This window comes from Amblyomma americanum, chromosome 6 (genome assembly GCF_052857255.1).
Source record: "Amblyomma americanum isolate KBUSLIRL-KWMA chromosome 6, ASM5285725v1, whole genome shotgun sequence".
NCBI classification, from domain to species: Eukaryota; Metazoa; Arthropoda; class Arachnida; order Ixodida; family Ixodidae; genus Amblyomma; species Amblyomma americanum.
The window spans coordinates 26,817,951-26,844,117 of NC_135502.1; the positions used below are offsets into that span (position 1 = coordinate 26,817,951).

Genomic DNA, 26,167 nt, shown 5'->3' on the forward strand with positions numbered 1-26,167 from the left:
GCGAGCAAGATGAATAGGTGGAGATTTATAGGCGATGCTTGTGATGTAATATGGCCGTGTGTAGATTAGTGGCATGCTTTCTTCCGCTCGGTTCATGGTTCCGGCCGTCGACTCAACTAAGGATGATTCAAGCAGAAGCTGCGTTGTCAGATTTCGTTTCCTGGCTGAAGTTGCCGTGTTGCCCCATTCAATCTGATGCCCAAGCTTGTGCACGTGCTTGGGAAGCGTTCTTCATGGAATATCCTTATTTTTAACCTCACACTGGTCTTCCATTTTTGACTTGGTCAGTGATTATAAATTTTGTTTTTCTCTGCTACGCCTGACCAGACGAATTTTCGTCGAAACCATCGCTACAACTACAATTATAAGCTGTGAGATGCTACATTAGCCATTAAACTTTTCCCGTTAGGTATCACCTTGATTCGCGTATTATGATGCAATGCCGGAAATACTTGCATCATTAAAGCGAAATACTTCCTCTCGCTTCCGCACAACAAGCTGCGAAAGCGTCACTAGGCACTTGCAGGAACCGGAAATCATTGCCACACGTTTTTAAAACCTGCTCTGCTGAAGTGACTGCTAGAAGCAAAACGGGAGAACATGTGTCACTGTACAACCGTGACTGAGTGGGATAGTGAATATTTGAAATTGAGTGATCAACCTCGCCCGTGTACAGCGCGCTTCATGCGACACCACCGTGGCGGATCCAGTGGCGAGTGCCACTAATGGTTTCAAGGGCAAAAATAAACAGCTTTCTTTAAAAAAAAATGCTATATGACTGCGGATAGATGGCTTTTTGGGGTCTTACGAACGCGCGCGCCACCTTTCCTGTCAGTTGCGATTCCTCTTGGAAATTAACGATTTGCTAATTCTGGCCACTCCCAAAAATTTCTCTCCTTGTTTATCCCATGATGACTGATTGAGTGCAAAGGTTGGCATGCAGGGCAAAACAAGGCGCACATGATTGACCGCCTGTTTTTCCCTTGGAAAATTTCTCGCCTGGGAGGGGGCAGTACGGTACGTTAACCGTCCGCCTCTCATGGGAGGCAAAGCAGCAGAGAAAGAGGCAGTACACATGTCCTCTGGTCTATCCTCAGCATGGTACAGGATGAAGATTTTCGGCATTTCTTTTTTATGCTCAGTTTTTTTTTCTCAAATGAAACGAACTTTTACATCTAGTAAACAGAGACTATGTAAACGAGACGAATCGGACGAATCGACTTGATAATGCATACACGGACCACCTTCAGGGACTACGCCATTTTTATGTTGAATCCTGTAGTCAAAATCAATGTTTGTTTTTTTTGCAAGTAGAGAAACATACTTTAATTTGCAGATAAAAATGCATTTCGCGAACTGCCCGTAGGGCAATTTGAGAAACCTTTGTATGGGGAGTTTTCAATGGACACGTGGTCTGCGGCGGGGATTATGTTCGTAGTCTGTGAATTGTTTGCCGCCTTAAACGAGCCCAGTCCAGCCGAGCGTTAATTGACGTCAGCTGAGAGTGCATTGTCAGTTTCCTACAAGAGAGCGAGGAAGACTATTCAGAGTAGAGCACCTAGATCTACGTTCAGAATTTCCTAAGCCTATCCCACCAAGACCAGCTGAGGACAAAGCCGGTCCGAGTTATCACCCAAGCTTTCTAGGAAGGAAAGTGTGGTATGGTTACGAGAAATGGAGTGGTAGAGAGCAGCTCATCATGTGAACCGATTATCTCAACGCTTTTTTAGGAAACAGCTTGAGCAACTGCATTGAAACAAAAGATGTCTCATTTAAAATTAGGCACTCATTAAGGCAGGCCGCGCAGTGTATGTCAAGCACGAAACTCAGGGAACAGCGTCCCGAAACTGCGGCAGGGACGACATTGAAATAGAAGCCGAAACTAAATCAAACCTCCAGGAGAACCTGACTCCGAAACCTCCCGAAATCTTCTGTCTGAATAGTGCCTATACCGTAAAAATGTATTGCCACAAAATCTTTGTAGTGTTTGTTGTTCACGCTCAAAGCCGCCTTCGCACAGCTTTATAATTTTGTTTGTGACGCGAGATGCGACCAGACTTATCTCGGAATATCAAAACCACGAGCAATCGCAACAATCTGGAACAATATGGAAGCAGTTGCCCGTGGCTGCGATCATTAGAGATAAGTCTGGTCGCATCTCGCGCCACAAACAAAATGATAAAGCCGAGTGTCAAAGACTTTGAGTGCGAAAAAAACAAACAGTACAAAGATTTGTGACAATATATGTCGTAGCCTCGAGCTGGAATCGAACCATTTCTCTCACAGGAGCTGTATGCATACAGTCGCAGACGAAAGTGAGAAAGAAGGCGGCAAATACAGCCAAATGCGTCGCTAAGTCAGAAGGAGAGCGGACAAGCGCTCGGCTAGTCAGGACCAAGTGCAGCAAGGGACGACCGAGACATTGACCAGAAGGAAGAGGGGCGACTGATGACGCGAAAGCAGGCATTGAGTGGAGACCAAGCGTGCTGCACAATGTAAAGATACTCGAGTGTGGCTACTGCCATCTATCAGCCGCCCTAGAAAGCTCTACGCACTCCCTGTAATGCTCTCAATGCTCAAACTTTCTCTCGTCGTCGAGATAAAGGGCAAATTTTTCAACTTGGTCATGAGACTTTGCGCTCGTTCAGCTATATACTCATTTGTGGTCGATTGCCATCCAGCCGCATTGGCAACCTAATCCAAACTTTTACGGAATACGAATCACGTAATGAGAACGTCGTTATGGTGGGAATTTTTCCGTCTTTAGGAGAGCAGTTCTCGAGCAGTGAAAAGGCCATTTGAAAGGCGGAATGGAAAGGGAAGTATGATATATATATTTTCGGAGGAATGTGTCACACGCGAAGGGGAAAGAGGACCTGACACATGAGGAAAAACCAGGTATGAGAAGCGTTCATGCAAAGTGGTGTGGAGGTGAGCGGCCAGGGAGCGTAAATCGCGGGGTATTCCCGGATGAATATGCATTAAAAAAAAAGAAAACAAGCGACGGGCATAGTTCGCAGTATGCCCTGGTCGGCAGCCTCGTACGGCAGAAAGCGATGAGCGGAGGTTACAACAGTGAGAAGAAATGAGAACTGACAGACGCTTAGCCTTACCTTGGAATAAAGCAGCGCCATCTGTCTGACAGTCTGGCCAACTAGAGATCTGATGAAGAATTTCTGCTCTTTATTGAACTGCAGAAAATTTTCGTTGAGTAGCATTCTTCGTGCGCCAGGTGGCGCCTTCAGATATAAAACCGCTCAGATGTTAATCGGACGCTTCAGTTTGTGCACGAAATAAGCCTTTATTTACTGTATGCACACACCCGCTGATCGAAGTCCATACAACTGTTTGGTTAGAAGGTCGTTATTGTGTTCAGTAAGCTAGGCATTATGCAACTCTCCAGATCATTACTCCATTTTTATTTTGCTCAGGTGGGAGGCAGTGCTATTTTCGAGTAACCGATGTGAAAGTGTTACCCATGCGCAAGGTACACAAATGGCTGCTTATATGACTATTAGTACTTGGAAGCTTCACCTAAGGGTAATGAACATAACCAGGACGTATCGTTGTGCGGTATCTGCTTTATTTTTGGCGTTATAGCTTTCAGTCCTTGTCATCGCAATTTTTCTGCACTGGGACAAATGCGGAATAAAGTGAATGTGAATGTGAAAGCCAAGTACTCAAGCTTGTACGTGAGTCATCGTATTGCTATCAGCTTTTATATCCCTCTTCCATAGGCAGAAACTGACTGTACAGATAAAATGCTGCCCTCCGCCCTTCTCCTCCCCGCCATGAGTTTACTATCAGTTCCGCTAGCCATGGACCACCTGTAACCATGCCCGCAGATCGCTCATCCTGGCTTTCATGGCCCATGTACGCTGATCTCGAGAACAGAGTCGTCCGGCAAGAGATGGAGAAAGCGGAGGTTGGGCTACGGCGCCGGCGATACCAAAGACGGACACCGCCCACCAATCCGGCGGAATACAGCTGTCGTTAAAAACGATTGGTTTGTCTCGAAGGCTGCAGATGGGTACTTCTCATATTTCCTGATTAAGAGCTGCGTAAATAATTCCAACCAATGTGAGCCGGAGGCGACAGAAAAGTGAGCATGAATACAAGAGCCTGTCTTCCTTTTCTCTTAAAAAAAAAAAGACTTTGGGGAAGACGTCGTCAAGGCGGCGCCGGATGCTCCGGAGGCCGCCATGACTGGCTCCGATCGATCCGTCCGACTTAGCGCGCTTAGTATAGGGCGGCTCCGACATGTGCGCCAGTTGGAGTGAAGACGGGGAAGCACAGGATGCCGTGTTCGGTAGCGTAGGAGTAACTCAAAAGTAAAGTACTCATATAATAGTGCAAAAGGAGTACAGGCAGTTAAAAGTACTTCCATGCAGGATTGGCCTTTCGAGTGCGCGGGGTCACTGAAGCCACAAGTGGCAGCGATTGCTGATTGTGTTGCAATCTGCTCGGCGGCAAAAGACGCATTGACAGTTGGGAAAAAGTGATCTAGAAATGAAACATTTTTAGCCCGCCACTCGTTTCAAACTCGCTCGATCCAAGTCGGTGATGAAATAACTCTGTGATCATCGATTCGAAGTGAATGGCAGTGTTGCATATATGCTCAGAACTTACAACCAAAAAGAAGTATTGACGTCACCTCATATACTGAAAACTGCGTGTGGCCGCGATATCTGCGCTTACTTTAACTTTGCTTTCTACCTTCGAAAAGCTTCGTGTACAGTGCAAGTAGCGGTTATGTCACTAGAACTCTGAGACTATAGTCGACAAAGGCTAACTTAAATTTTGCTCTTAATGTCCCTCGCTCAAAGGGCTTCTTGCAGTGAAATATACCCATTAAAGACGTCATTTCCGTGAATGGCATGCGAATGCTGTCAACCTCACGCAATTTTCCGCGGCGAAGATAGAACGAAGAGGTATTTAAAGAGCTAGTGAATGTATGTTTGCGAACATCGCTAAGGATCATGATGGTATAGTGCTGATTGTATGGCGGTATGAGCTGTGTGAAGCTGAATACCTGAGGCCATGTTCAAGGACTGAATAAAAGTATGTGCGGAATGGAATCTCATCAAGAATATAGACTGCGCCTAACTTGAAGGGAGGTTCAAGGCTAGATAAATAGAACGCAAATAACATAAAATGATCAGCACAGATCGTCTTCAAAGAACTCCTAATACGGAATAACTGCCATCGACTGCACCTGCATTTAGTTTGTTACCACAGCCACCTTTTTTGGAGTACAGCTGGTAATGTGGTCTTTCTGTCCAGTGGGTGAAGATACGTACTGGCTGAAAAAGTTGGCAGAAGCTGCAATACTTCAAGTGGAGCGTAGTGATGCGACTGTAAATTTGTGCGAACTCCTAAATTTTCTGATGACAACGATACATTCATGTGGTGCTGTATTTGCAGCCTATGCTAATGCTAACCCCATATTACCACTCGGAAAATTTAAACTCCTCGTCATGCACAAATAAAATAACACGGGAATGCATGCCCATGGATTGAACTACGCGGGAAAGCCTGAAAGAAACCCACAAGGCGCCATAACCTGACGCTGAACTAACGTGCGATCTTGCCGCGGCACCTGGCGGCAATCAACTTCAACGTTAAGGCTGGCGCTCGGTTAAGCAACGACAGATGTCGCCTCGGATGTCTCAATGAAGCATTGTATTTAGGCAACCTACTTGAGTCAAGATACTAGTAAAGTTAATGATCGACAGAACATGGGCATATGTTTCAATACGATACTCTAAGAGAAGCGAATGAGTTAACGAACAAAGTAAATTACGGACATAGGAGTGTTCATCAGCACCTGTAGTGAAATAACGACGTGTGCGTGTCTATGCAATCAAGCGCGCATCTCAGTGCATCTCAGTGCTACGCTCTTTCTTCACGCTTTAATTACGCGCCGTTTTTGCTTTTTTTTTCAGGAAGGGGGCCTTCACTATGAATAAAATGAAGGCTTGCGATAGATTGAAGCTTGCTAACACGATTTGTTAGCTGGTCTTAAATGCTGCTCACATTCGATCTCATTTGGCACCTTGAGCCGCGTGCAGCGATTTCCCTACATAACCTCCGGGCGTGTATTCCCAGCCCTCGACTTCCTGAAGGCATCCCCATAGTCCCTAATGGAATTTTTTTCCACACGACGCTGAATTTTTGTCGTCTTTGTCATGAGTGTTAAAGCCACAAACGTTGCTAGTCCTACTCGAAACATCAACTACACAAATAAAAATGCCTACCGCTTCTGTACCTTCAACACCTCCCCGCACCAAAAAAAAAAAAAAATAATTTCTTTTGAAATCTTTAGCCGCTGGAGAGAGCTAAGTGGTCAGGAACACTCGCCTATGCTTTGTAACACTAACCGAGCGAGCGGCAAGCAGTCGTGAAGCAGTCCAAAGCAGCAGGTGGAAATATGGGCTTCCAATTTTCACGCAGTCTGGCATGTGGCCGCAGCCACAGCTAGTACGGGAGCGTCGGGCCCCCAAAAACGCTAGCACCTCCCATAGCGTTTGCTCTTCATAGCATGCTATGTAGTAAATAATTTTGACAGCCTAAAAGCATTAGCTTAACTCAGTGACAAACATGCAGTCCTGTTCGATGAACTTCTCTAAGTTGCATTCACACAAAAGCAGAGCGCAGTATACCTGCTTCTTAGAAAGATGGCGGACAACTCGCATTTTCTAAACAATTTGCGGCACCACGGCATAAAAAGCAATGAAAATTCAGGCCTCTTCCTCGCCGGTGTGAAGCTGGCTATAAGCTTCTTTACTTCATTTTTACCATAAAGCACCGGGTATGTTGTGAATTGCACTGCGCTAGAGCTTACGGAAAGAGAAGAAAATATAAAAGTGCTGCCGTCTCTTACCTTTAGCGTTTCATTGCCAAATAGTGAATATCTGCTTCAGCCATAGTGTCTAGAGATAGTCAACACAAAAAGTAACGTTATGATGTAAAATTGAGGGGTGAGCGAAAGGCCGAATGGCAACCGCGACGAGTAGAAGATGATCCGCACCCAAGCGCCGGGCGGAGAACAGCAGCGCCTCTTTTGTTTTCGTTACGCGGCGGCGAGCAGAACTACGCTTTTTCCCTTGTCAGTCGGCACACCTACTCGATGGTGTAAGGCAATTTTTTCCTGGATGTCTACGTTTCACAGAGGTTAGAACCACATCGACATTCACTTCAAGTCAGCGATCACGGAGGCCAGCATTCTCTCGACACCATCATCAACACCGGGAGTTTACTCTATTAAGAGAGGCTGGAGAAATACTTCGCTTTCAACTCCGATTTGGCCGGCAATTTTTTGTTTCCCAAATCACGTCAACAGATGCACAGAAAGCCATACAATTGAACTTTAATACAATGATAAATGCCACAGAGTTCTTCCAGTGGCCCTTCGCTGGACACCAGATGGTCGAAATTAACAGCGAGCCACCGTCTTCTTGCGGCTACGTTTAAACGACTACGTTTAAAAGACTACGTTTAAACGTGGCATTCACGCGCAAATACTTGCACTTAATAGGACAAGCGGACTCCCCGGAATGTACCACATGTGGCGTGCTAGAGACTATAGAACATGTTTTAGTGGCGTGTCCAGCGTATGCACGTGAAAGACTCATTCTCGCATCTGCTCTGAAGCCTATGGACACATCGCTCCTCTCTGAGGATTTGATCCTCGGCGCTTGGCCAGATAGTTTTAGAACTGTAAAGGCAATGCGAGCGCTCTCACGCTTTTTGAGCGACACGGACCTTGTCTCGCGTTTGTGATGTCAGAAAGTGTGCCTTGTTTTTTTTTAAAGTAGTTTTTCATCTGCCTCCTCCCATCATCATCGTCCCCCATCGTGACCTTCTTTTATCTCCTCTTCCCGTCCCCCAGAGCAGAGTAGCAGGCAAGATATTTATTTTTCAGGCCAACCTTCTGCCTTTTCTATCAATAAACCCTCTCTCTCTCTTGGCACAAAGACTTCTTTTTCAAGAGGATATTCCTGGCCGAAGACCTTTGCAATGACAACACTGCTTATGGGTAAGCGTGAATGGCGCACAATTTTCTCCTTATGGAAGCCAAAGTCCAGTGGTGCTCTTCAAAACCGGTTATTAATTACTGCAACAGAAAATTTGGAAATGAAGAAGTGGTTCGATTCGGTTATAGCGGCTATTCAAATGTGAGATGCACTTCAAGCTTGCTCCCTCAAGACAACGAAAGCGACTACAACCAGGGAAGGTGAAGAGGCAGCAGAAAAGCGCTGCTCGTTCAGTCTCAGTGGTCGCGCGCAACCTCTAGAGAAGAAGACAAGAAACGGCCGTGCAGGCATTTCTGGATTATCCATCGGCACCTGTTCCTGATGGCACGTCGCGGAAGAGCGGGCCCCGGTCGCGGAGGTTTCCGCGGAGGCCTCCGCGGAGGCCTCCGCGGGCGAGGCTTCGCCAGGAGAGGCCGCGCCAGGGGGCGCGGTCCGGGACAACCGAGGCACCGGCCTTCTACCCAGCGCGGGAGCGCCCGCGGCAGATTCCGTGGCCGTGGAGGGATCCGCGGCCGGCGAAGGGCAACCGCCAAGCGGCGGCAAACGAAGGCGGCGGCTCTTCGCGACGACATGGACTTTTACGACCAGTCTGAGAAGGCGTTCGTCACGGGTGCCATAGCGGACGCCCTCGACCAGAGCTCGTCGACCTCTGTTGAAGAATACGTCAAAGGAGCGCCCCTCGATGTTGAGGCTCAGAAGCTGGAAGAAGAACAGAGGAGGATGGAAGAAGAGGCGCGGAATCAGGAAGAACAGATGAGGAAGGAGCGAGAGGAAGAGGAGCGCCGGCTTGAAAAGAAAAAGAAGGACGAGGAAGAAGCTCGGCGGCTCAAGCGCCAGCAGGAAAAGGAGCGCCGGCTCGAGGAGGAGCGTCGTATTGAAGACGAGCGTCAGCTGGATGAGGAGAGGCGGCTTGAAGAAGAGCGAAAGGAACGAGAGAAAGCGAAAGCGCCGCCACCTGTCGGAAAGCATGACAAGGCCGATACTGCACCGCGTAAGCCGCCGGTGCGCAAGAAGTCCGAAGCATTGCCTCCAGCGCCTGACGATGCCGAGTCTCTGCAGTTGGACACCGGGAAAACAGAGAGCGGATTCAAGAAAGCGGTAATGGACATGATGGCTGACATGGAAGCTAAGGCTGCCAGGGATCGTGAGATGAAAAAAGCGGTGGCCACGGCAGACGCAAGCACCGAAACCATCGGCGAAATTTCCTTTACTGGCCAAGCTTCAAAACAGAACCAGGAAGTGCAGGCCGGGCCGACCAAGCTGCCGGTGGCCTCATACGTCGTCAGGAGTCGCCAGTCTGAAAATAATCTCCAGAGACTGCTGTCGTTCTTCGGTCTGGCTAATCCGCACGAAAGGGACCAAGAGGTCACCGAGTACGAGTTTCACGAGCCCTCAGCCATCTGGTCGCCTGCGCGCGGTCGAGACTACTGCTATGAAGACAGGGGAGGAAGGCGAGCTTGGAGAGAAGGATACGAGAGGAGACGGAAGGGTGGCAGAAAAGCTCGAAAGCGATGGGACTACGACGAAGAAAGCGAATCGGAATCCAGTTCTGACGAGTTTGACTTGAGGGACAAAGATGCGCGAGAACGGCGCAGTAAACCCCGACACCATAGAAAAGGGCGAAGGTCAGATCACTGGCGTGAAGACAGGGAGGAAGGGCGGAGACACCTCACGGAACAGCCGGACCAACCGGAAACGAGCTCGAAAAAGCCGATTCGTCAATCTGCACAGAAGTTGCAAGGTGTGGGCTTCGTAGAGGAGGTAACGGAAGAAGTAGTGGAACCCCAGCAAGGTCCTTATGGTCAACCTTTAGGCCCCCGGCTGCGGAGAACTCGTGTAGTGCGGCCCCTAGACGCGTTGCCGTCAAGAACTGCAGGACAGCAAGCAGGAACATATCCGAGCAGCAGCAGAGTGTGGAAGACTCGACTGGAACAACCGACAGGTGGACCTTGGGAAGGGCCGGATATTTCTAAGCAGGCTGAGCAGCCTGCCATGGACTCTCAAGATGGACTGCCTGGCCTTGGCTTTCTCGCTTTAGGGACTGGAGTTCAGAGGCAGCAAGTTCCTCCTGTATCCCCGTTTCCGCGTCAGCAATGGAGGATGCCTCATACTGAAGGGTTTTACGACCCACGCCAACCATATTTTCCGGACCGAAGTGTCTACCCAGATGCTCAGCAAATGCCCTGTAGTCAGCACCAGTACATTTCCCCTGGATGTACGTTGGGAAAATTTGCCTTCGCCTACAGACAGAACGACGGAAGCATTTTCGACCGGCGTCCTGTTGCAAAGAGCGCTAGCAGCATCTGCACCTGCGTGGTGAAGTGCGGTGACCACTGCATTGGCCTGGGAAGAAAAAAGAGCGAATGTCTGAGGCCCAAAGAACCTTATTTGGGTTCTTCGGGTTCCTTGCGTGGAAGCTTAGATTACGAACGCAGAAGACCGTCCGAAGACTTTACAAGGATAGAAAAGGAAGACACTCTCAGGTTGCACGCAGATGTGTTATGGGCTGAAGGTCGAAAACGCGACGACTTCGAAGCTAAAATAAGAGCCGAACAAGAAGCTCGTTGGCTTAGGAGTCAACTACGGCTCTTGCAGGAGGAACACCAGGAAGAAAAAGCGCGTTTAGAGGAAAGGAGGGAAGAAGAAGAGCTTCGTCTTGAGAGGCAGGTGCTCCAGGATGAGTTGGATCGAATCAAGGAGCGCAGACAAGCTGAAGAATGGCGTCAGCGGCAAGATATGACTCAAATGCAAATGGCGCGAATGCAGGAGCGCTTGCGGGTGCTAGAGAATGCGCAGGAAGACAAAAATCAGCGTCCAGAACGATCCACGTGGTCTCGAGATCGCGTGCCAGCCATGATTCCATTTTTTATGCCGTTGCCGTACGCCCCGCTAGCTCCTTACGGATTCCCACCCCAGTACGCACCGTCAGATTGGTCAGCTGGATGGAGGCACCAGCACTGCTGCCGCGGTCGTCGGTGCTCCGAAGCTGGAAACGATTCACCGAAGAAAGAGGAGTATAGTGTGGGATTTAGTGCAAAATTAGGCAAGTCATTTTCTTGGAAAAGCGGGGACCGCGTTGCAAAGGAGCAGCAAGACGCACCACAGCCTAAGCAAACTGAAGGAAACCTCTTTGCAAAGGAGAAAGAAGACGCATCACAGCCTGGGCAAACTGAGGGAAACTTCTTTGCAAAGGAGCAGCAAGACGCATCACAGCCTAAGCAAACTGAAGGAAACATGCCGCAAACCACACCACTCCTTGGAAGGCTCATCCCGTTTTTCACATCGTTTTCGGCCGCAAAAGAGCCCTCCGAAAAACACGTGTCGTATGAGCCAAACTCTTCTGAGCCGGACTCTAAGCCGGAGCCAGTTGCTGGTACGATGAATTTGTCGACAGAATCTTCGTCGGGTGAACAGGTGCGAGAGAGACAGAATGAGCAGCCAACACCGACCCGGAGACTTGCTCCTTCGGGTGGTGAATTAGGCCTGAATATTAAGGAGAAGCAGTATGTAGAAGACCAACCTGATGTGCCTCAAGTTCAGTTTGTTCAGCACAGGAAGTCTGTCTGTCCTCGTAGAAAAACTCCGAAAGATGACATGCCGAGCCGCGCTAGAATTGCGATGGAGGTAGACAGCCTGCTCACCCAAACTCTATCTGACATAGACACGGATATTCCTAAACCGGCGAAGCGAAAGGTCATATTGTCAACGTCAGCTGGTAAGCGGGCTGAAGAACGCGAGAGTTCAAGCTCCCGGGCTCAATTTCCAGAGTACTGGAGTTCGACTAGCCACGCAAAGTCGAGCGATTTCAGCGCTGCGCGCCCGAAAGCTAGAAATCAGTCGAAAAAAAGTGCGAGCACGGCGTCTACATTGAAGGGAGCTTGGAGTTTGACCGGAGCTGGCAGCCGCCTGTTTGGCGCGCTGAGTGCAGGTAGCTCAAAGGCAAATGTTGAAAAAAGGGCACCTGTAGCGCATCGTCCTGTTGTCAAGCCAAGGACGCTGCCTCTGTTAGTTACAAAGAAGGAATCCGATGATTCGCCCGGATGGGAACTCGACGCAGCGACTGAAGATCCGTACGCAAGCGATAACTTTCTTAAGAAATCATTCGGAATGCCAGAAGCTGCTAGAGAAGCAAGTGACTCGCGAACAATCGAGGTTGGCAGCTCCCAGCCGAATGACCCAGTTTCTGTTGAAGAGACGACGAAATCGGTGCCGAGTGACGCGAAAAGCCTGTCGGCCCAAAGTGCCCCGAAGCTTCCACAGGTTTCGGTGACAGAAGTAGTGAAAGTTGGCGGCGAAAAGTCCGTACTCAAACAAAGCGAGAGTGAGAAGGCCGAGTTGGGCTCTGAACAGCAGGCACCGGCGGATAATCCTGTTGATATCCCGGAACAAGAGCCTCACCTTAGCGAGGAGCTGATGCAGTCAGCAGAATCTGCGAAAGACATTGATACTTTGGCCGCTGAAAATGCAGTTCGCCAAGAAGGAAGCGCGCCTGCTGCTGAAGACGCCCCACCTGAAACGAACACTGATGCGCCTGATAACCAAAACACCTCCCCTGATCCTCTGTTAGAAGACGCTCCACTTGAAACGAAAGCTGATGCGCCTGATAACCAAAATGCCTTCCCCGCTCCCCTGTTGGTAATTCCGTCCGCAGAAGAAGAAGCAGCAGCTGAAAAAGAGATGTTCGAACTGACAGAAACTGCGAGAGATTTCTACCCTGAACGCAGTTGCGTGGCTATTTTGAGCGCGCTAACGCTCCTATGGATCGCTGTAGTTTTCAGTTCGACCACACTTATTAGTGTCAACGTCAGTTCATCATCGACCACTCCAGAAACAACGATCAGCGAAACGACCGAGACTCCAAGCATTACGACAACGCGACTTCCCGACGCCTACCTTTGCGACAGCGATTACTGCACAAGGGAAGGACATTTTTTGAAGAGCTTGCTCAGTGAAGCTAACTACCCATGCGAAGATTTCTATCAGCACGTGTGCCAGCGCTGGAAACAGAGGCGAAGTAGCGAGGTTTTCCGAGCAGGAGTCTTATCTGAAGACGCTTTACTTGAAGATCGCATGGAGAGAAACATAATGACATTTTTTATGGAGAACGCAGGAACAGTGGGACCAGCGCCTGATTTTTTGAAAGCATGCGAGATCAGTGCATCCTCATCTTCAGTGCATCACGTACAAGATGTGTTCAAACAGTGGAAGATTCGAGAATGGCCGATTCCCACCTACAAAGAACGTCTTCGCGAAGATGCGTGGTTTTTCGCTGGAGAATTGCTTCGCGACCTCGGTTTGTCAGTGTTCACTGATATCTATGTAGCTGTCGACCCGCTGGACGCGCGTCAAGGCGTGACAACCCTGAGGCCGCCGGAGCCACTCCATTTCCCAATCCAAATCCCCGGGCAGTCTTCGCTTGTGGGCAGTGCCATCGAGGAAACGGTGCGCGCTTTCGGAGTAACTGACTCTAAGCACGGAGAACGCTTAGTCGGCGATATAATGCTGGTGTTCGAACTGCTGGAGCGTGCTTACCTGTCAGCGGACTACGATAATGCTACCATGTTAAAATCATGTGACCTGGACGGCGACGTTTTCAAGCTGGTAAGCGTCGCTGTCGAAAACAAGCTGAAAAGAGCAAGGAAATCGACGAGCTGCTTCGACCTGAATCACGTGCTGCTGTTATCCGCCAAGTACTTTAAGCGGCTTCCGGCAGAAATTCGAGAAGTCCGATCACCGAACGCGGTGCTCAATCACCTCGGTTTCCGTGCCATGGTTAGGCTGGCTGCCTTCCTTCCACAACCACTGCAAGCTCTCCGCCAGTTGTCCTTCCTAGAAGCCACTGGCCGGACCGACGTTCCAAACGCCGACAGCCTGTGCCTTCGAATGCTCGAACGGGCTTTTCCTCTGTGCTTCGTCAGTGCTGCAACACTACCGCTGCAACGTGCCGGCACAGCGCTTTGGCAACGGCGCTGGCTGTCCGACCTGGAGGTTACCTTCCTGCGTGCGCTGCCTCGCGTCTCGTGGATCGACGTTCGGGCCCTCTTCGCGCTCTCGTTCCGACTGCGGCGCATACGAGTGGACGGCCCTTTTGCCTTCGGCAAGGTGCAGGAAAATTCCTCCTGCTACCAGGCAAATCAGGTTCCCGGCCACTCCATACTGGACCTCCTCCACATGTTACGCAAGCGGCGGGCCAGGGAGACCGCCCGCGATCTACGCTTCGGGCCCGGTTGGCGCCCGATCTCTCCGCTAAACTCGTGGCCCGACCTGGACGCGCCAGGACGGAACGTGCGCGTTCCCCAGGGTATACTGAACGATTCGGTCCCCGCGAACAGCAGCTTGTTCGCATTCCACCTTCCCCGCGTGGCCGTCCGGTTTTACGCTTCCATGGTTCCCCTCCTCTACTCGAGCTTCGTCTTCGACCGCGAGGCTGCGCTGGACCTGGGTGTGGAGTCTGAACGGCGTCTCGAGACCACCAGAAGATGCCTGGATGACGACTGGCAGGCGCTCACTCAGCAAGAAACGCTGGGCACACCGCTCTACGTCCTTCTGGATCGGGGAGGAGAATGGCTGCGACGATGGCTTCTCGAACAGACGCTGGCCATCGAGCTAGCCCTGCATGCTTTCCGGGAGCTGCTGGACATTCGCAGAGTCTGGAAGCTGGAGTACCGTTTCGTCACCCTACCGAAAGCCAGTTCCACGCAGCTGTTCTTCCTGTACTACGCCCTGGACAACTGCCAGCAAGACGACGAGGCATTCGAGCAAAGGCAGATGCTCCTGCGGCGACAACCACCACCGGCGATGCGAGTCAACATGCCGCTGCGCCACATCAAGGCCTTCGCCGATGCTTTCAGCTGCAGTCGCGGTGACGCAATGAGAGCGGACTCGCCGTGTACGCTTTTCAGGGCATAAATATGTGCGCCTTCGCGGTGATATTTTGCGGTGGCAGCGCTGTTGGGTACTTCGGTGCTAGTGAAAGAGACTCCATGAAAACTACGGACGAATGTCAAGCTTCGTGCCCTCCTAATGCACTGATTCGCACTGTCATTTGGGAACGCACTGTGTTGCGAAAATATTTGTTCATCCGCGTACATCCTTTGCAAAATGTAAATTACTGCGAAGGACTGCGTATGACGTATTTGATGTTCGCTGCTGTATTATGGCGCTCTGGCGGGTGTCGGAGTCTTGAGTGCTCTTGACTGAACATTCATTTGAAACAACTTGTGGAAGATTGCCAGTTTTTACTGGATCTTTGCTCGTATGAAGTACCTGATCATCTGCGTAGTTTGAATGTGTTGGGTAAGACGATACACGTTCGTAGTTCTGGTTAAGGCAGCGTTTCGGTGGTGCCTACACATATGTGAGCCGCTCTTTTCAGGGAGTTAAGCTGCACCTCAAGTAATGCTGCCTCATTCTCCGTACCCAATGTGTGTTGTGTTATTGTGAACAGTACGAATGTAAAATATGAATGCTCTGTCAGTGTGGCCTGTACAGAATATTTGAGCAACACTCGAGTTATGTGTTATTTTGTACTGCTTTGACTGAGTGACCTGCAAATGCATAATGTGTGGGAGAGTGAAAACTCCTTAGAGTAAATACGAACAGCATATCTTGGGCATTGTGAATTTTAAGAGACTTGATAGATCGAAAAGTATACCGGAAACCGAAGTGTTGCATATTATCATTGAATAAAAACAGCCCTCTCTCTTGTCATTGCGATATGTCGGCTAGGTCTGAAGGTTTTGTTAACGAAAAAAAAAATACACTAGCCCGCGCTCGTTGCTTATGCTAGTGCTGCATTATATTATGCTTTGCCTTTGTTTTATCGTTTCTTTAACTGATTAAGTGAGGTTTCGTTGCCCAAATATTTGAATGCTCCTGCTTTGGTTTATAACCCTTTGCAGAAAGTACGGTGAGAGATGACAGTGTTCCAAAGAGTAGTGCCCTGTCATTCCTTTGGTTATGCTCTGGGGTTCGGAACCTTGTGGTCTGGTTGACAAACTTGCTCTTTTTAAGGGCCAAGTGTGACAACAGCTGCAGTGCAACCTTCTGGTTCCCCGTTACTGTGGCGTCGAATTCCCCCTGCAGTGGCCGATCCTCGTGAGTGCCTCGGGCTGCAAAATCCTTGTGGACCAAATGCCTCTACGTGGCCCATTTGTTAACCTTCAACGGCATTCGTTTACAGGGGTATTCGCAAGACTTGTTCCTATGACGGCACCACCTGATGGCGTGCACTGGCCGCACTGCAGAAAAACTTCTAGACAGATTCTCCTGCAAGGTGTAGTTTGATTTACGAGGTCTAACCTCCCCAAGCGTCCCAAAGAAACGCCGTAGTGGAAGGCTGCGGATAATTTATAACACCTGGAGTTCTTTAACGTGCACTGATATTTCACAGCGCGCGGGTCTCTCCAGCATTTCGCTTCCATCGAAATGTGCACCGCCGCGGCTGGGATCGAACCACCGTCTTTCGGGTCAGCAGCCGAGTGCCTTAACCACTGTGCCACCGCGGCTACTGTAAGATGTCGGAAGAGAAGAACCGACAACTGAGCTAGTTGGTGCATCTTTAAGCCGTGGTAAAAACAGCGCAGCGACGACAGACACAGAGAAGACAGAAGAAGACGGACAAGCGCTTGTCCGTCTTCTTCTGTCTTCTCTGTGTCTGTCGTCGCTGCGCTGTTTTTACCACGGCTTAATGTCGGAAGAGTTGTTTGGTAGAAATTGCACAGAAGAACACGGATTTATTAAAAAGACCGCTCCCATCGCTGTTATACATACCATTAGTTTTATTGTTGTTATCCTCAGGCAGGGAAACGGCTCGTACCAATTTCGAATCACCGGCCAAGAATCGGGACGCAGAGTTAATATCCTCAAAGAGATATCTTGTAAAAGTTAATTTTAGACCAGAATAACGTCTTATAAAATTATTTTGTTTTCGAATGGTGCATGCTCGCCAAGATATATTACTTCGTTACTGCTGAACCTATAGCTTTCGACCACTCCAGAGCGTCCTCATTGGACAGGCGATAGTAATAGGACAAGGAAGAAAAAGAAGACTGACTTGAGATACAAGTCTACGATGTCGCTCTCCCGCTATTCAACAGAGTGCAAGGTGAGGTGGCACACTAACCTGGGCACGATGCATGCTGTTTCGTTCCAGATATTTTCGTGATATCTGAAACCTCGTTTTGACGAATAGCTGGCCGAAAGAAAGCCCGTATTCTAGTAACGCTGGCCAGCATATATGTCACCGACTGAATGCTGAATTCGCTCCTCAGGGACTCCGATGATCTTTCCTAGATAGTAGCAGGGTGCGGACTAACACAGTAAATATTGCCTGGAACGCTTATAAGTCAATTTTTAATTCTTCCTGAGTCTTGTGGCGTGCGTACCTTTCCTTCATTCCGCCTAATGTCTTGGGACCAAATTTCAGAGCGATCCTTAGATTACACGGTTTACATACCTCAAATGAGGAGCCCTTCACGCTTCCTTAACGAAAGGAAGCATTGAAGGGTGGCACTTGATTTTCGAACCGTCTTTAGCCATTTCGTGGTCAAGGAGGCACTCAGAGCGATGAAAAGCCACTTTTACGCGCCTGATGTCTTGAATATGAGCCTAATAATATGAACATTGTTTGCGTTGCCGCATGACTGAAATTGTCCGCATTTTCCGCCTGGAGCCTTTTATTCGGCTCACCGCATCGCACTAATCGTGGCCAGGCTGGCCGCTTCTTACCGCGCGGGTAGTTAGTGTGACGACTCTTATGCGGCTTCGTCCTTCTCACCTGTGATACTCAACATTATCGCTTGGGCTGTTCGTTCTGGGTGGGCCTCTGACTGCGGGTTGCAATAACCTGCTCGGTAGAGTCCTGCTTTAACTTAGATGTTTGAACTGAAAAAAAAAATAACAAAAAGTTAGTACAGATTTCTAACCTTCTTTTTGTTTTGAGGTACGTGCGCCTATGTGCATTCGTTTTGCATTTTACACGTGTTTCAAAGCTTTAGGTGGCTTGGCAGTAAGACATAGGTGGTCTGGCAACGTCCCATTGATTACAGTGCAGCGGCAGCAGTGAATGTTAGTTCTGTCACTGTGAGGTCGGCGCCGCCGCAACCGACGGAGACTCCTTGCTTCCCAAGCTTAGATAGTTGTGCAGTGAAGCTTGCATACCGTTCAAGTAGCGAGGCAAGGCAGCATGAAGGTATCGTTGTGCTGACCTCAAGAAAAGGTCACTTCGAGGGAGGCCGCCCTAAGGGCTCCTTAGTAAGGGACATTTAAAAATTGACCGAATGAAGGTATGCCGCTCTTAAGACATTCCTCACTAATTTAAGGAGCGTTTTAAAACTTGGCCCTTCATATTAGCGTCCTTCCTTGCTGTTTCCTGCGGTTCTCATGCTTCACTCGTTTTCAAGCTTTTAAAGTTAAGCTTATTTTTCGTTGTGGAATGCAGGTTCTTTCGTTTATGTCTATCACTTGCAGCCTTCAAGGAAAAGATGCAATGCCCCAGGCACGAGAGATAAGAAGCGGTTCACGATGTGGCCGGAAGTTCACACGGTAACAAATATTCTTACAACCATAGCGTTTTCCAAACTTGGAGTATACGCAATGACAGTGCCTGCTTCGTTATTTATTTATTTTTATTTTTTATTTTATTGATACTGTTGACCCTCGCTTGAGGGTCGTTACAGGGAGGGAATACAATGCAATATACAACAAAAAAAATTCATGTCTCATAACATCAAGTTGGGTGCCCCCGACACAAAATATCGATAGAACTTTTATTGGGTCTGCAAGTTTAACAAGAACTTGAACAGGTTGACTCTTTTTTTAAAGAGGGCAGGGTTTTGCGAGGGAACTCTCACCCTTTATACTATGTCCCGGGGTGAAGAAATGACACGAAAAAATTTCCATCGCCCGCATGTTCAAAGGAGAAAGCCTCAGATCCAATCCAGTTCAATCCAATCCAATCTGCTTCCCGCCTGCATGAATGGGAACAATATCAAAAGCGACCACTGGCTTGCTGAACATGTACACCCATGCACACACTTGTCTAGAACGCTGGAAAGGTGCTCACCGGGGAGCGCTAAAGACCTTTGTCGCTGCCTCCTGGACGCCAGAGAGTTTTTTTTAAGGGGCGTGATAATAGAGCTGCCATCGCACTATATAGGTACAAATCCCTATTTAGTGGCACTGACGCACTACATGGCGAGTTCTTCGATAAAACACTACATACACGTGCGCGACGGACTGCAGCTGGGGGTGCAGGCCGACCGGAGCAACACTAAATTCCGAAGGTATTCGTGCTTATTACTGGGCAAGTTGGCATACATTAAATTCGAAAGAACGCCACTAAAGGAGGCAAACGGCACGACGCCTGTTCCATCTGTTTCGCTCTTACCCCGTACGAGTATGCTCCCTTTCATAGAGCTCTCTCAAAAACAAATTTGGTCGGTAATTGAACCACAGATGTCGCGACGACGATTTCCTAAGATAATGACACCAGCGCCATTTTTCGGCACAGAAAGACCGTCATTTTTTGATCTCGTTGTTTTGATGCCGGTAAGGATCGGCTCTTGTGCTGACGTGTTGGCCCCTGGCACAGGCGAGCCGTGCCAGGCGAGCCGTGTGAATGTTCGTGCGGGGTCAGGATATCCTTTCGACGCGAGAGCGTTAGTACCCCTTGTCGGAAAAATTGTCCGGGGTCGGCGATGGCTACTGTTTAAAGGCTCGCAGCCGGATCGGCCGGAGCAACCCGCTGAAAGCGACACTATAAACATAAGGGAGTAAAAATGGAGTAGGCTGTCCTTTAGCGCACACCTTTTTATAAAAAGAAGCGCGTTAGAGCACAGCTTACTCACATTAGGTGTATTAATGTTTAGTGCCACATATTTCACGTGACCTTGTGGCGTCATCACAACCTGCGCACTGGATTGTGATCAAACTGACCACCGTGGCAGGTGTCAGGTGGCATTTAAATTAATTACTGGCCTCGAGAGGTTGCCCGGTAAGAGCACCCTGGGTCGCACAAGGCCCACCGGTGGCAGCGCCTGCCATCGCAGAGCAGTGGCGCATCTCTTAACTGGTGCAGCACTGCGCCAGGAGCGGTATGGGGACTCCCAGGGATCTATAAATGTAAACTAGAGTTTAATTGATTCCGCATATATGCCATTAACTCATTCACGCTATCGCACCATATCCTCAAGGCGGAGCCTAAGTGTCCCCTTCAGTTTTTTTTTTTTAACTTGTTCAAGTGGACTTAAGGCCGACTCTTCCATGTGGGTTCTGGCGAACGGGGTTCGTGAAAATTGTGCTCAGTGTCCAGGTTCAGGTAGCGAGTTCCGGTCATATATGGCGCCGTCCCTCAGACAATATGTTGTATGTGATCACGAGTTGCGAGTGAATATGGAAACGGGAGCTGTATTGTGCGTGTGGGGGGGAGGGGGGGGAGGTTAACGCGCCAAAATTATCACTTTCACTGCGTTGCCTCAAAAGTGGGAGGGTGCAATCTTGGGACCTTTGTTTCTTCTGAGAGCCGCCACAGCTGTGGCCGTCTTTGAAATCAGTGTACTAAAGCCTGGGCCAATACAGCAAAAAATTCTGAGTTCCACCCCGTGAATGCGGAAAACTGAACAATTCGGACACCCTCAATCACGGAGTCTACGACGTCTACGTCAGTTTACGTCAGTTTTCGGGTATATCATCATCAGAAAGTCCCGAGTTTGAATCAAAGTGGCAGGAAAAAAGTTTTCAACTTCGAATAAAAATATCTTAGCAATAAAAGCATGCTTCGTCGCTGGACGAGCGACAACAAAGCCACAAAATGCCAAACTATCTGGTTTTGCTAAGCAAAAAAAAAAATTAATAGGGCTTTTCTCACTGTCCCTTTATCATCGCGTATCTTCCATTAGTCTTTCTGCTTTTGTTGTGCTACAGTTTTTCATCAACCATGAACAGATAAGCCTTACAAGCACCACTTTTATAAACTTATGTACTTTTCTGTGGCTCGAAACTCTAGTTTCGAAGTAATCTGACCACGCGTCGTTCAATTCGGATAGGCAGGTGGCGGAGGCACCATGGGCACAACGTGCCGGAGGTGGGACGGTGATTAACTATACCGCGAATGGCGCTGGTGGTATCCAACCGGAATGTAAAGGGCCCGACTTACTGCTGTGATCACTGGTCTAGAAAGCATGTCGAGATGCTTCTAAGTGCCCGCTCCGCCATTTTCATGTTTGCTTTCGTTGCATGTACGTCAGGGAACCGTGCTGTCAGCGTTCTGTCATGTTATCGCGGAATATCTAATCGATGTTACAGTACGCCATGGGCGTGCATACGCAAGGCGCGCTTTGTTTGCGGGGAGTGTCTACGTTCAAGGAGGCGGGGCTGCTGATGCTCTGAGTGTCCTGAAGGACAATTTGCGTTGGTTCATCCGGCATCGTGGGCGCAGTGCACTATTTGGCAGACAGCAAAAAATTTCGTTAAAAGGTATAGGACTGCGCGAATAAGACAAGGACAGGAAGCATAGGAACCTATGCCTATGTCTCATATGTCTCTCCTATCTCCTATGCCTATGCCTCGTTCCTATGTCTCTAGTCCTTGTATTATTCGCGTAGTCCTACCTTTTAATGAAATGAACCAACTACCCCGCAAGAACGTCTATACTACTATAAAAAATACTTTCGGCCACCCAGATTCCTCGCATAAACCAATCACCTTTTACACATTTTTCAAGAACCGAAGATGTGCTGATGCGGGACACTTTGTAATCGTTTGTGCTTCGGTGCCCCCGATAATTCGACATTCGGACAATTCGCACTCTTCTGCGGTCTCTTAAAATCCGAATTAGCGAGGTTTTACAGTGCATCTTAGCCACGCATTTACTTCGCCTGCCTCACAGTTGTTGTCTCTCGTTTTCTTCGCACAGAAGCATTCTATCCCCGCCGAAGGCCCCTCGGCCTCCCCGTCTCCGCATACGACGCCGCTTTTAGAGTCCCCAGCCGGCGCCGACGATGTCCGGGAACAGCGCGCCCGCTGGTACCTCGAGTGCGACGAGTACGACCAGTGTGAGCGCAGGCACGAGGCCCACTGGGCCATAGTGGCGGCGCTGGTCGCATCCACCAGCATCGTGGTGGCTTTCTTCGTCTTCGTCGCTCTCGCTTTCGTCGCTCGCGGTGACGTCACCGTGCACCACCGCGAAGACCGGACCACCACTGCCGAACACCGGGTGGCGCAGCTAGTGGCCCCGGCTCTTAATGTCGCGGCGGCGGCACGTGCCAACTTTTACATGTGAGTGCCAATTCGTCGTGTACCATTTTAGTCGCAGGCAAAAAAAGGCGCACTACATGCTAGCGTATGCTTTCGAAGTCTTGTCGCTGCCGACGGTACCGCGCCTGCCAGTAAACAGGTTTATAAATAAAGCCGTGTATGGGGTGTACAGGAAATACAGTTCACGGTTATGATCTGCCGAAGAAAAAAATTGGCGGTGGTTTAGCTTCGGTTGAACCTAGAGTGGCGCGATAGCTACAGCTGTCCGAGTGGAGCTTGGTCACATGACCAACCACGTGACGAACCAAGTGATCAGCCATGGCGCCGCGCCGCCGGCAGCTGCTCCGCACCAAGTGACCAACCACGTGACAGCGTGGCGGCACCGCCACCGCTACGGTGGACGCTCGAAATAATAATAATAATAATAATAATAATAATAATAATAATAATAATAATAATAATAATAATAATAATAATAATAATAATAATAATAATAATAATAATAATAATAATAATAACTTCTTTATTTCCATCAGTGATGGAGGAGACTGCGAGTAAAAGTCGCTTTAGAGGCAAGCGACTTGACTAGAGCCCGCAGCCTCCTTTACAAGGCAAACAGCGATTGAGCAGGAGATATACATAGCAATTAACCACATGTGAAATTTGCACAAAAAATAAACGCAAAAACACAAATTACCTGAAAAACGCTCTTCAATTATGTAAGAAAGATTGAGTGACAAAGTGTTGACGCAAAGCTCGTACATCAGTTATATAAATATCAAGACTTGATTTCAGAAACAAATTTAAAAGTGTTGGTAGTGTGTATGATATCTTTTGTGTAGAATAATTGGCACGCGGAGTGACTACCTTCCACTGTTCCGTACACCTTGTGATGTAAGAATGTGTGTTCCTGGTGAGATTAGATAACTGATGAAGGAACTGTAAATTCTCTTTTACCTCCCGTTTGAAAGCTTGACTTAACTTGTAATGATAAAGGTTAAACACGGGTATTATATTTGCTTTAGGAAATAAGTCTGATGTGTGGGCATTGCAAGGCATGTTAAATAGTACTCGCAAAAACTTTTTCTGAAGTATATGTATCTTTTCTAGATTCGTACCTGATGTGGCACCCCACACGAGCAGAGAGTAATAAAGTGTAGAGAAAAATAGGGTGTTATAAACAAGAACCTTGATTCTGTAAGGTAATAGTGGTCTCAGCCGCACCATCATGCCAACTACACGAGATAATTTGCCCAATATCGATTCTATGTGCATGTCCCAAAGCATATTCTGTGTGAAAATAACTCCAAGTATTTTAAAACTATCTACAATTTCTATGTTTACATCGTCATAGACAAGGTTGACGGAACTGATTTATTTGTTAGATTTGGGCCTAAAGATTATTGCTTTTGTTTTGTTTATATTGATTTGTAGACAGTTTTGTTTTGACTATAAATGAAGAATTTTCAGAGCAGTGTTAGCTTTATTCTCAAGGCTACTAATGTCAGGTGATGAAAAAAATATACTCGCATCGTCTGCGTACATTACGTATTTCGCATCTTTATAGATATTTACTAAGTCATTTATATATACAATAAACAGGAACGGGCCAAGAATACTACCCTGAGGAACGCCTCTGGTGATATGTTTCAAATTTGAGCGGCTATTGTTTATTTCAACGTATTGATAGCGATTATCAAGATACGATTTTATAAGGTTTCCACAGTTCCCTCGAATACCGTAGATTTCAAGCTTATCAAGTAGAACCGAATGAAGGATGCAATCAAATGCTTTAGTAAAATCAATATAAATGCCAAGGACAATGTTCTTAATTTCAAGTTGCGATAAAATAAGTTCTACCTTAATTCTAATAAATTCTACCTTCTTCTAATTCTACCTTAATAAATTCTACCTTAAAATAAATGCTACCTTAATGTAGCTATCGCTACAAAAGTTCGTCTCTCTTGAGAAAATAATCTTTATTCGATATTAGAAAGATGAACTATAACGGCACTAAATTTTTTTGGATACCTAAAAATGCAGCTGGGAATATTTTTATCAACGTGTGCGGAATTGGCGCGCAACAGGCTCGGAGGCTCTCTACAAATGTGAAAATTTCCCCTGCGCGTCGGTAGTCTGCCATTGGGGGCGATTGGATGAGGACGGCGGAGGAGCGCCGACCTTTGAGCGCACAATTAGTGACGAGGGAAGAGAGAGAGGCTTGAATAATAATAATGATAATAATAATAATAATAATAATAATAATAATAATAATAATAATAATAATAATAATAATAATAATAATAATAATAATAATAATAATAATAATAATAATAATAATAATAATAACAATAATAATAATAATAATAATAATAATAATAATAATAATAATAATAATAATAATAATAATAATAATAATAATAATAATTTGTTTGGCGGGGAAAGGAAATGGCGCAGTATCTGTCTCGTATATCCTTGGACACCTGAACCGCGCCGTAAGGGAAGGGATAAAGGAGGGAGTGAAAGACGAAAGGAAGAGGTGCCGTAGTGGAGGGCTCCGGAATAATTTCGACCACCTGGGGATCTTTAACGTGCACTGACATCGCGCAGCACACGGGTGCCTTAGCGTTCTTCCTCCATAAAAACGCAGCCGGCGCGGTCGGGTTCGAACCCGGGAAACTTGAAGACGCTGAAATTCAAATTATTTTGCAGAAGGTAACTCAGCTTTTAAAAAAAAAAAACCTCATTCAAAAGCGTCCTAACTTTAGGATTCTCCTGAAGTGGCGTACTTCGACATCCCACCTGTACAGCAACTTTATTAAATAGTGTGGTAGGGATCCTTTACGGGGATAATTCGCACGCCGCACGAGCCCCAGTTAATGGAAAAACTTCGACCTTGTTAATCTTGTTGTCAGTTTCAGTGCCTCAGTTCTTCGAAGATCTTTTTCCAGCATCTCTCTTTTGGCTGCCGGTCAGTTTTTGATTAAATTATTCAACCAAGCAGCAGAAACTATAATAGTTTGAAGAAACCAAAAAGAAGTTGAAAATTTTGCGCAGCGTGAAATGCAAAGACTAGGAAGACTGTGTCTAACTCTTGGCACCTTACATTTGTAAAGACGCTTGTATTGCACCTAAAATTAACGCCGGGAACAAAGAAGGAATATTTAATTGAATGCGCGTGTCAGTGCTTTCTCTCCCCCTGTTTTACTGGCTCACCGTTCTTAATCGCAATCGTGGCGACTTTCGCACGATTATCTTCCGACGCAGGCCACAGACATCTTCGAAGCCTATGCCGATAAGAAGCGCCTATGCACGATGTTCGACGACGACGCTGACGACGTCAAGAGCAGCAGTGATCATTGAGCTGCCCGCAAGGGATTCGTCAAGTTACCTCTCGCGAAGGGGCTGCCCGCGTGCCGGCTGCGACTGACGAAGGGACAGCCCAGCTCACCCGGTGAAGACACACTGCGTCGCGCCAACTGTTGAAGCTGGGAATCAGAGCGACTCTTCTTTTGCGTAACTTGTGTCAGGTGCCTGGAACAAAGACGGAGCAACCATCACTCGGGGTTGCTATTTCTCCTACCTTTCCGGCTGCTTTGCTACCTTTTCGCAGTTTTAAAGCGATAGCTGTCAGGCGCCCGCCCTTGGCTTTCTCGTCGGTGGCGCCATCGGCGTAACCGGTGAGTGCGTTAATATCATGGTCACGTGACACTACGTCGCAGGACCTAATGTCACGGTCAACCTGGGTCGCATAGTCCTACGGGTGGCTCTGTGTCGAACAACCGCCTGCCAGTGCAGGGGTGGATTACTTGACCACTACACCAGTGCGCCAGGAATATATCCCCAAAAACAAACGTCTAAACAGCTATCGCTGA

At 48.0% G+C, this 26,167-nt stretch overlaps 1 protein-coding gene across 1 annotated transcript; it reads left to right on the top strand.

Annotated features, from left to right (window-relative positions):
• Window positions 1-17,060: 17,060 nt before the first annotated feature.
• On the top strand, window positions 17,061-25,837 carry LOC144094617 (uncharacterized). The gene is made up of 4 exons (XM_077628534.1): window positions 17,061-17,142; window positions 18,507-18,581; window positions 21,952-22,313; window positions 25,560-25,837. Exons 1-4 carry the CDS (start codon window positions 17,110-17,112, stop codon window positions 25,720-25,722), a joined length of 633 nt encoding a protein of 210 aa, XP_077484660.1. The 5' UTR covers window positions 17,061-17,109; the 3' UTR covers window positions 25,723-25,837.
• Window positions 25,838-26,167: the final 330 nt, after the last annotated feature.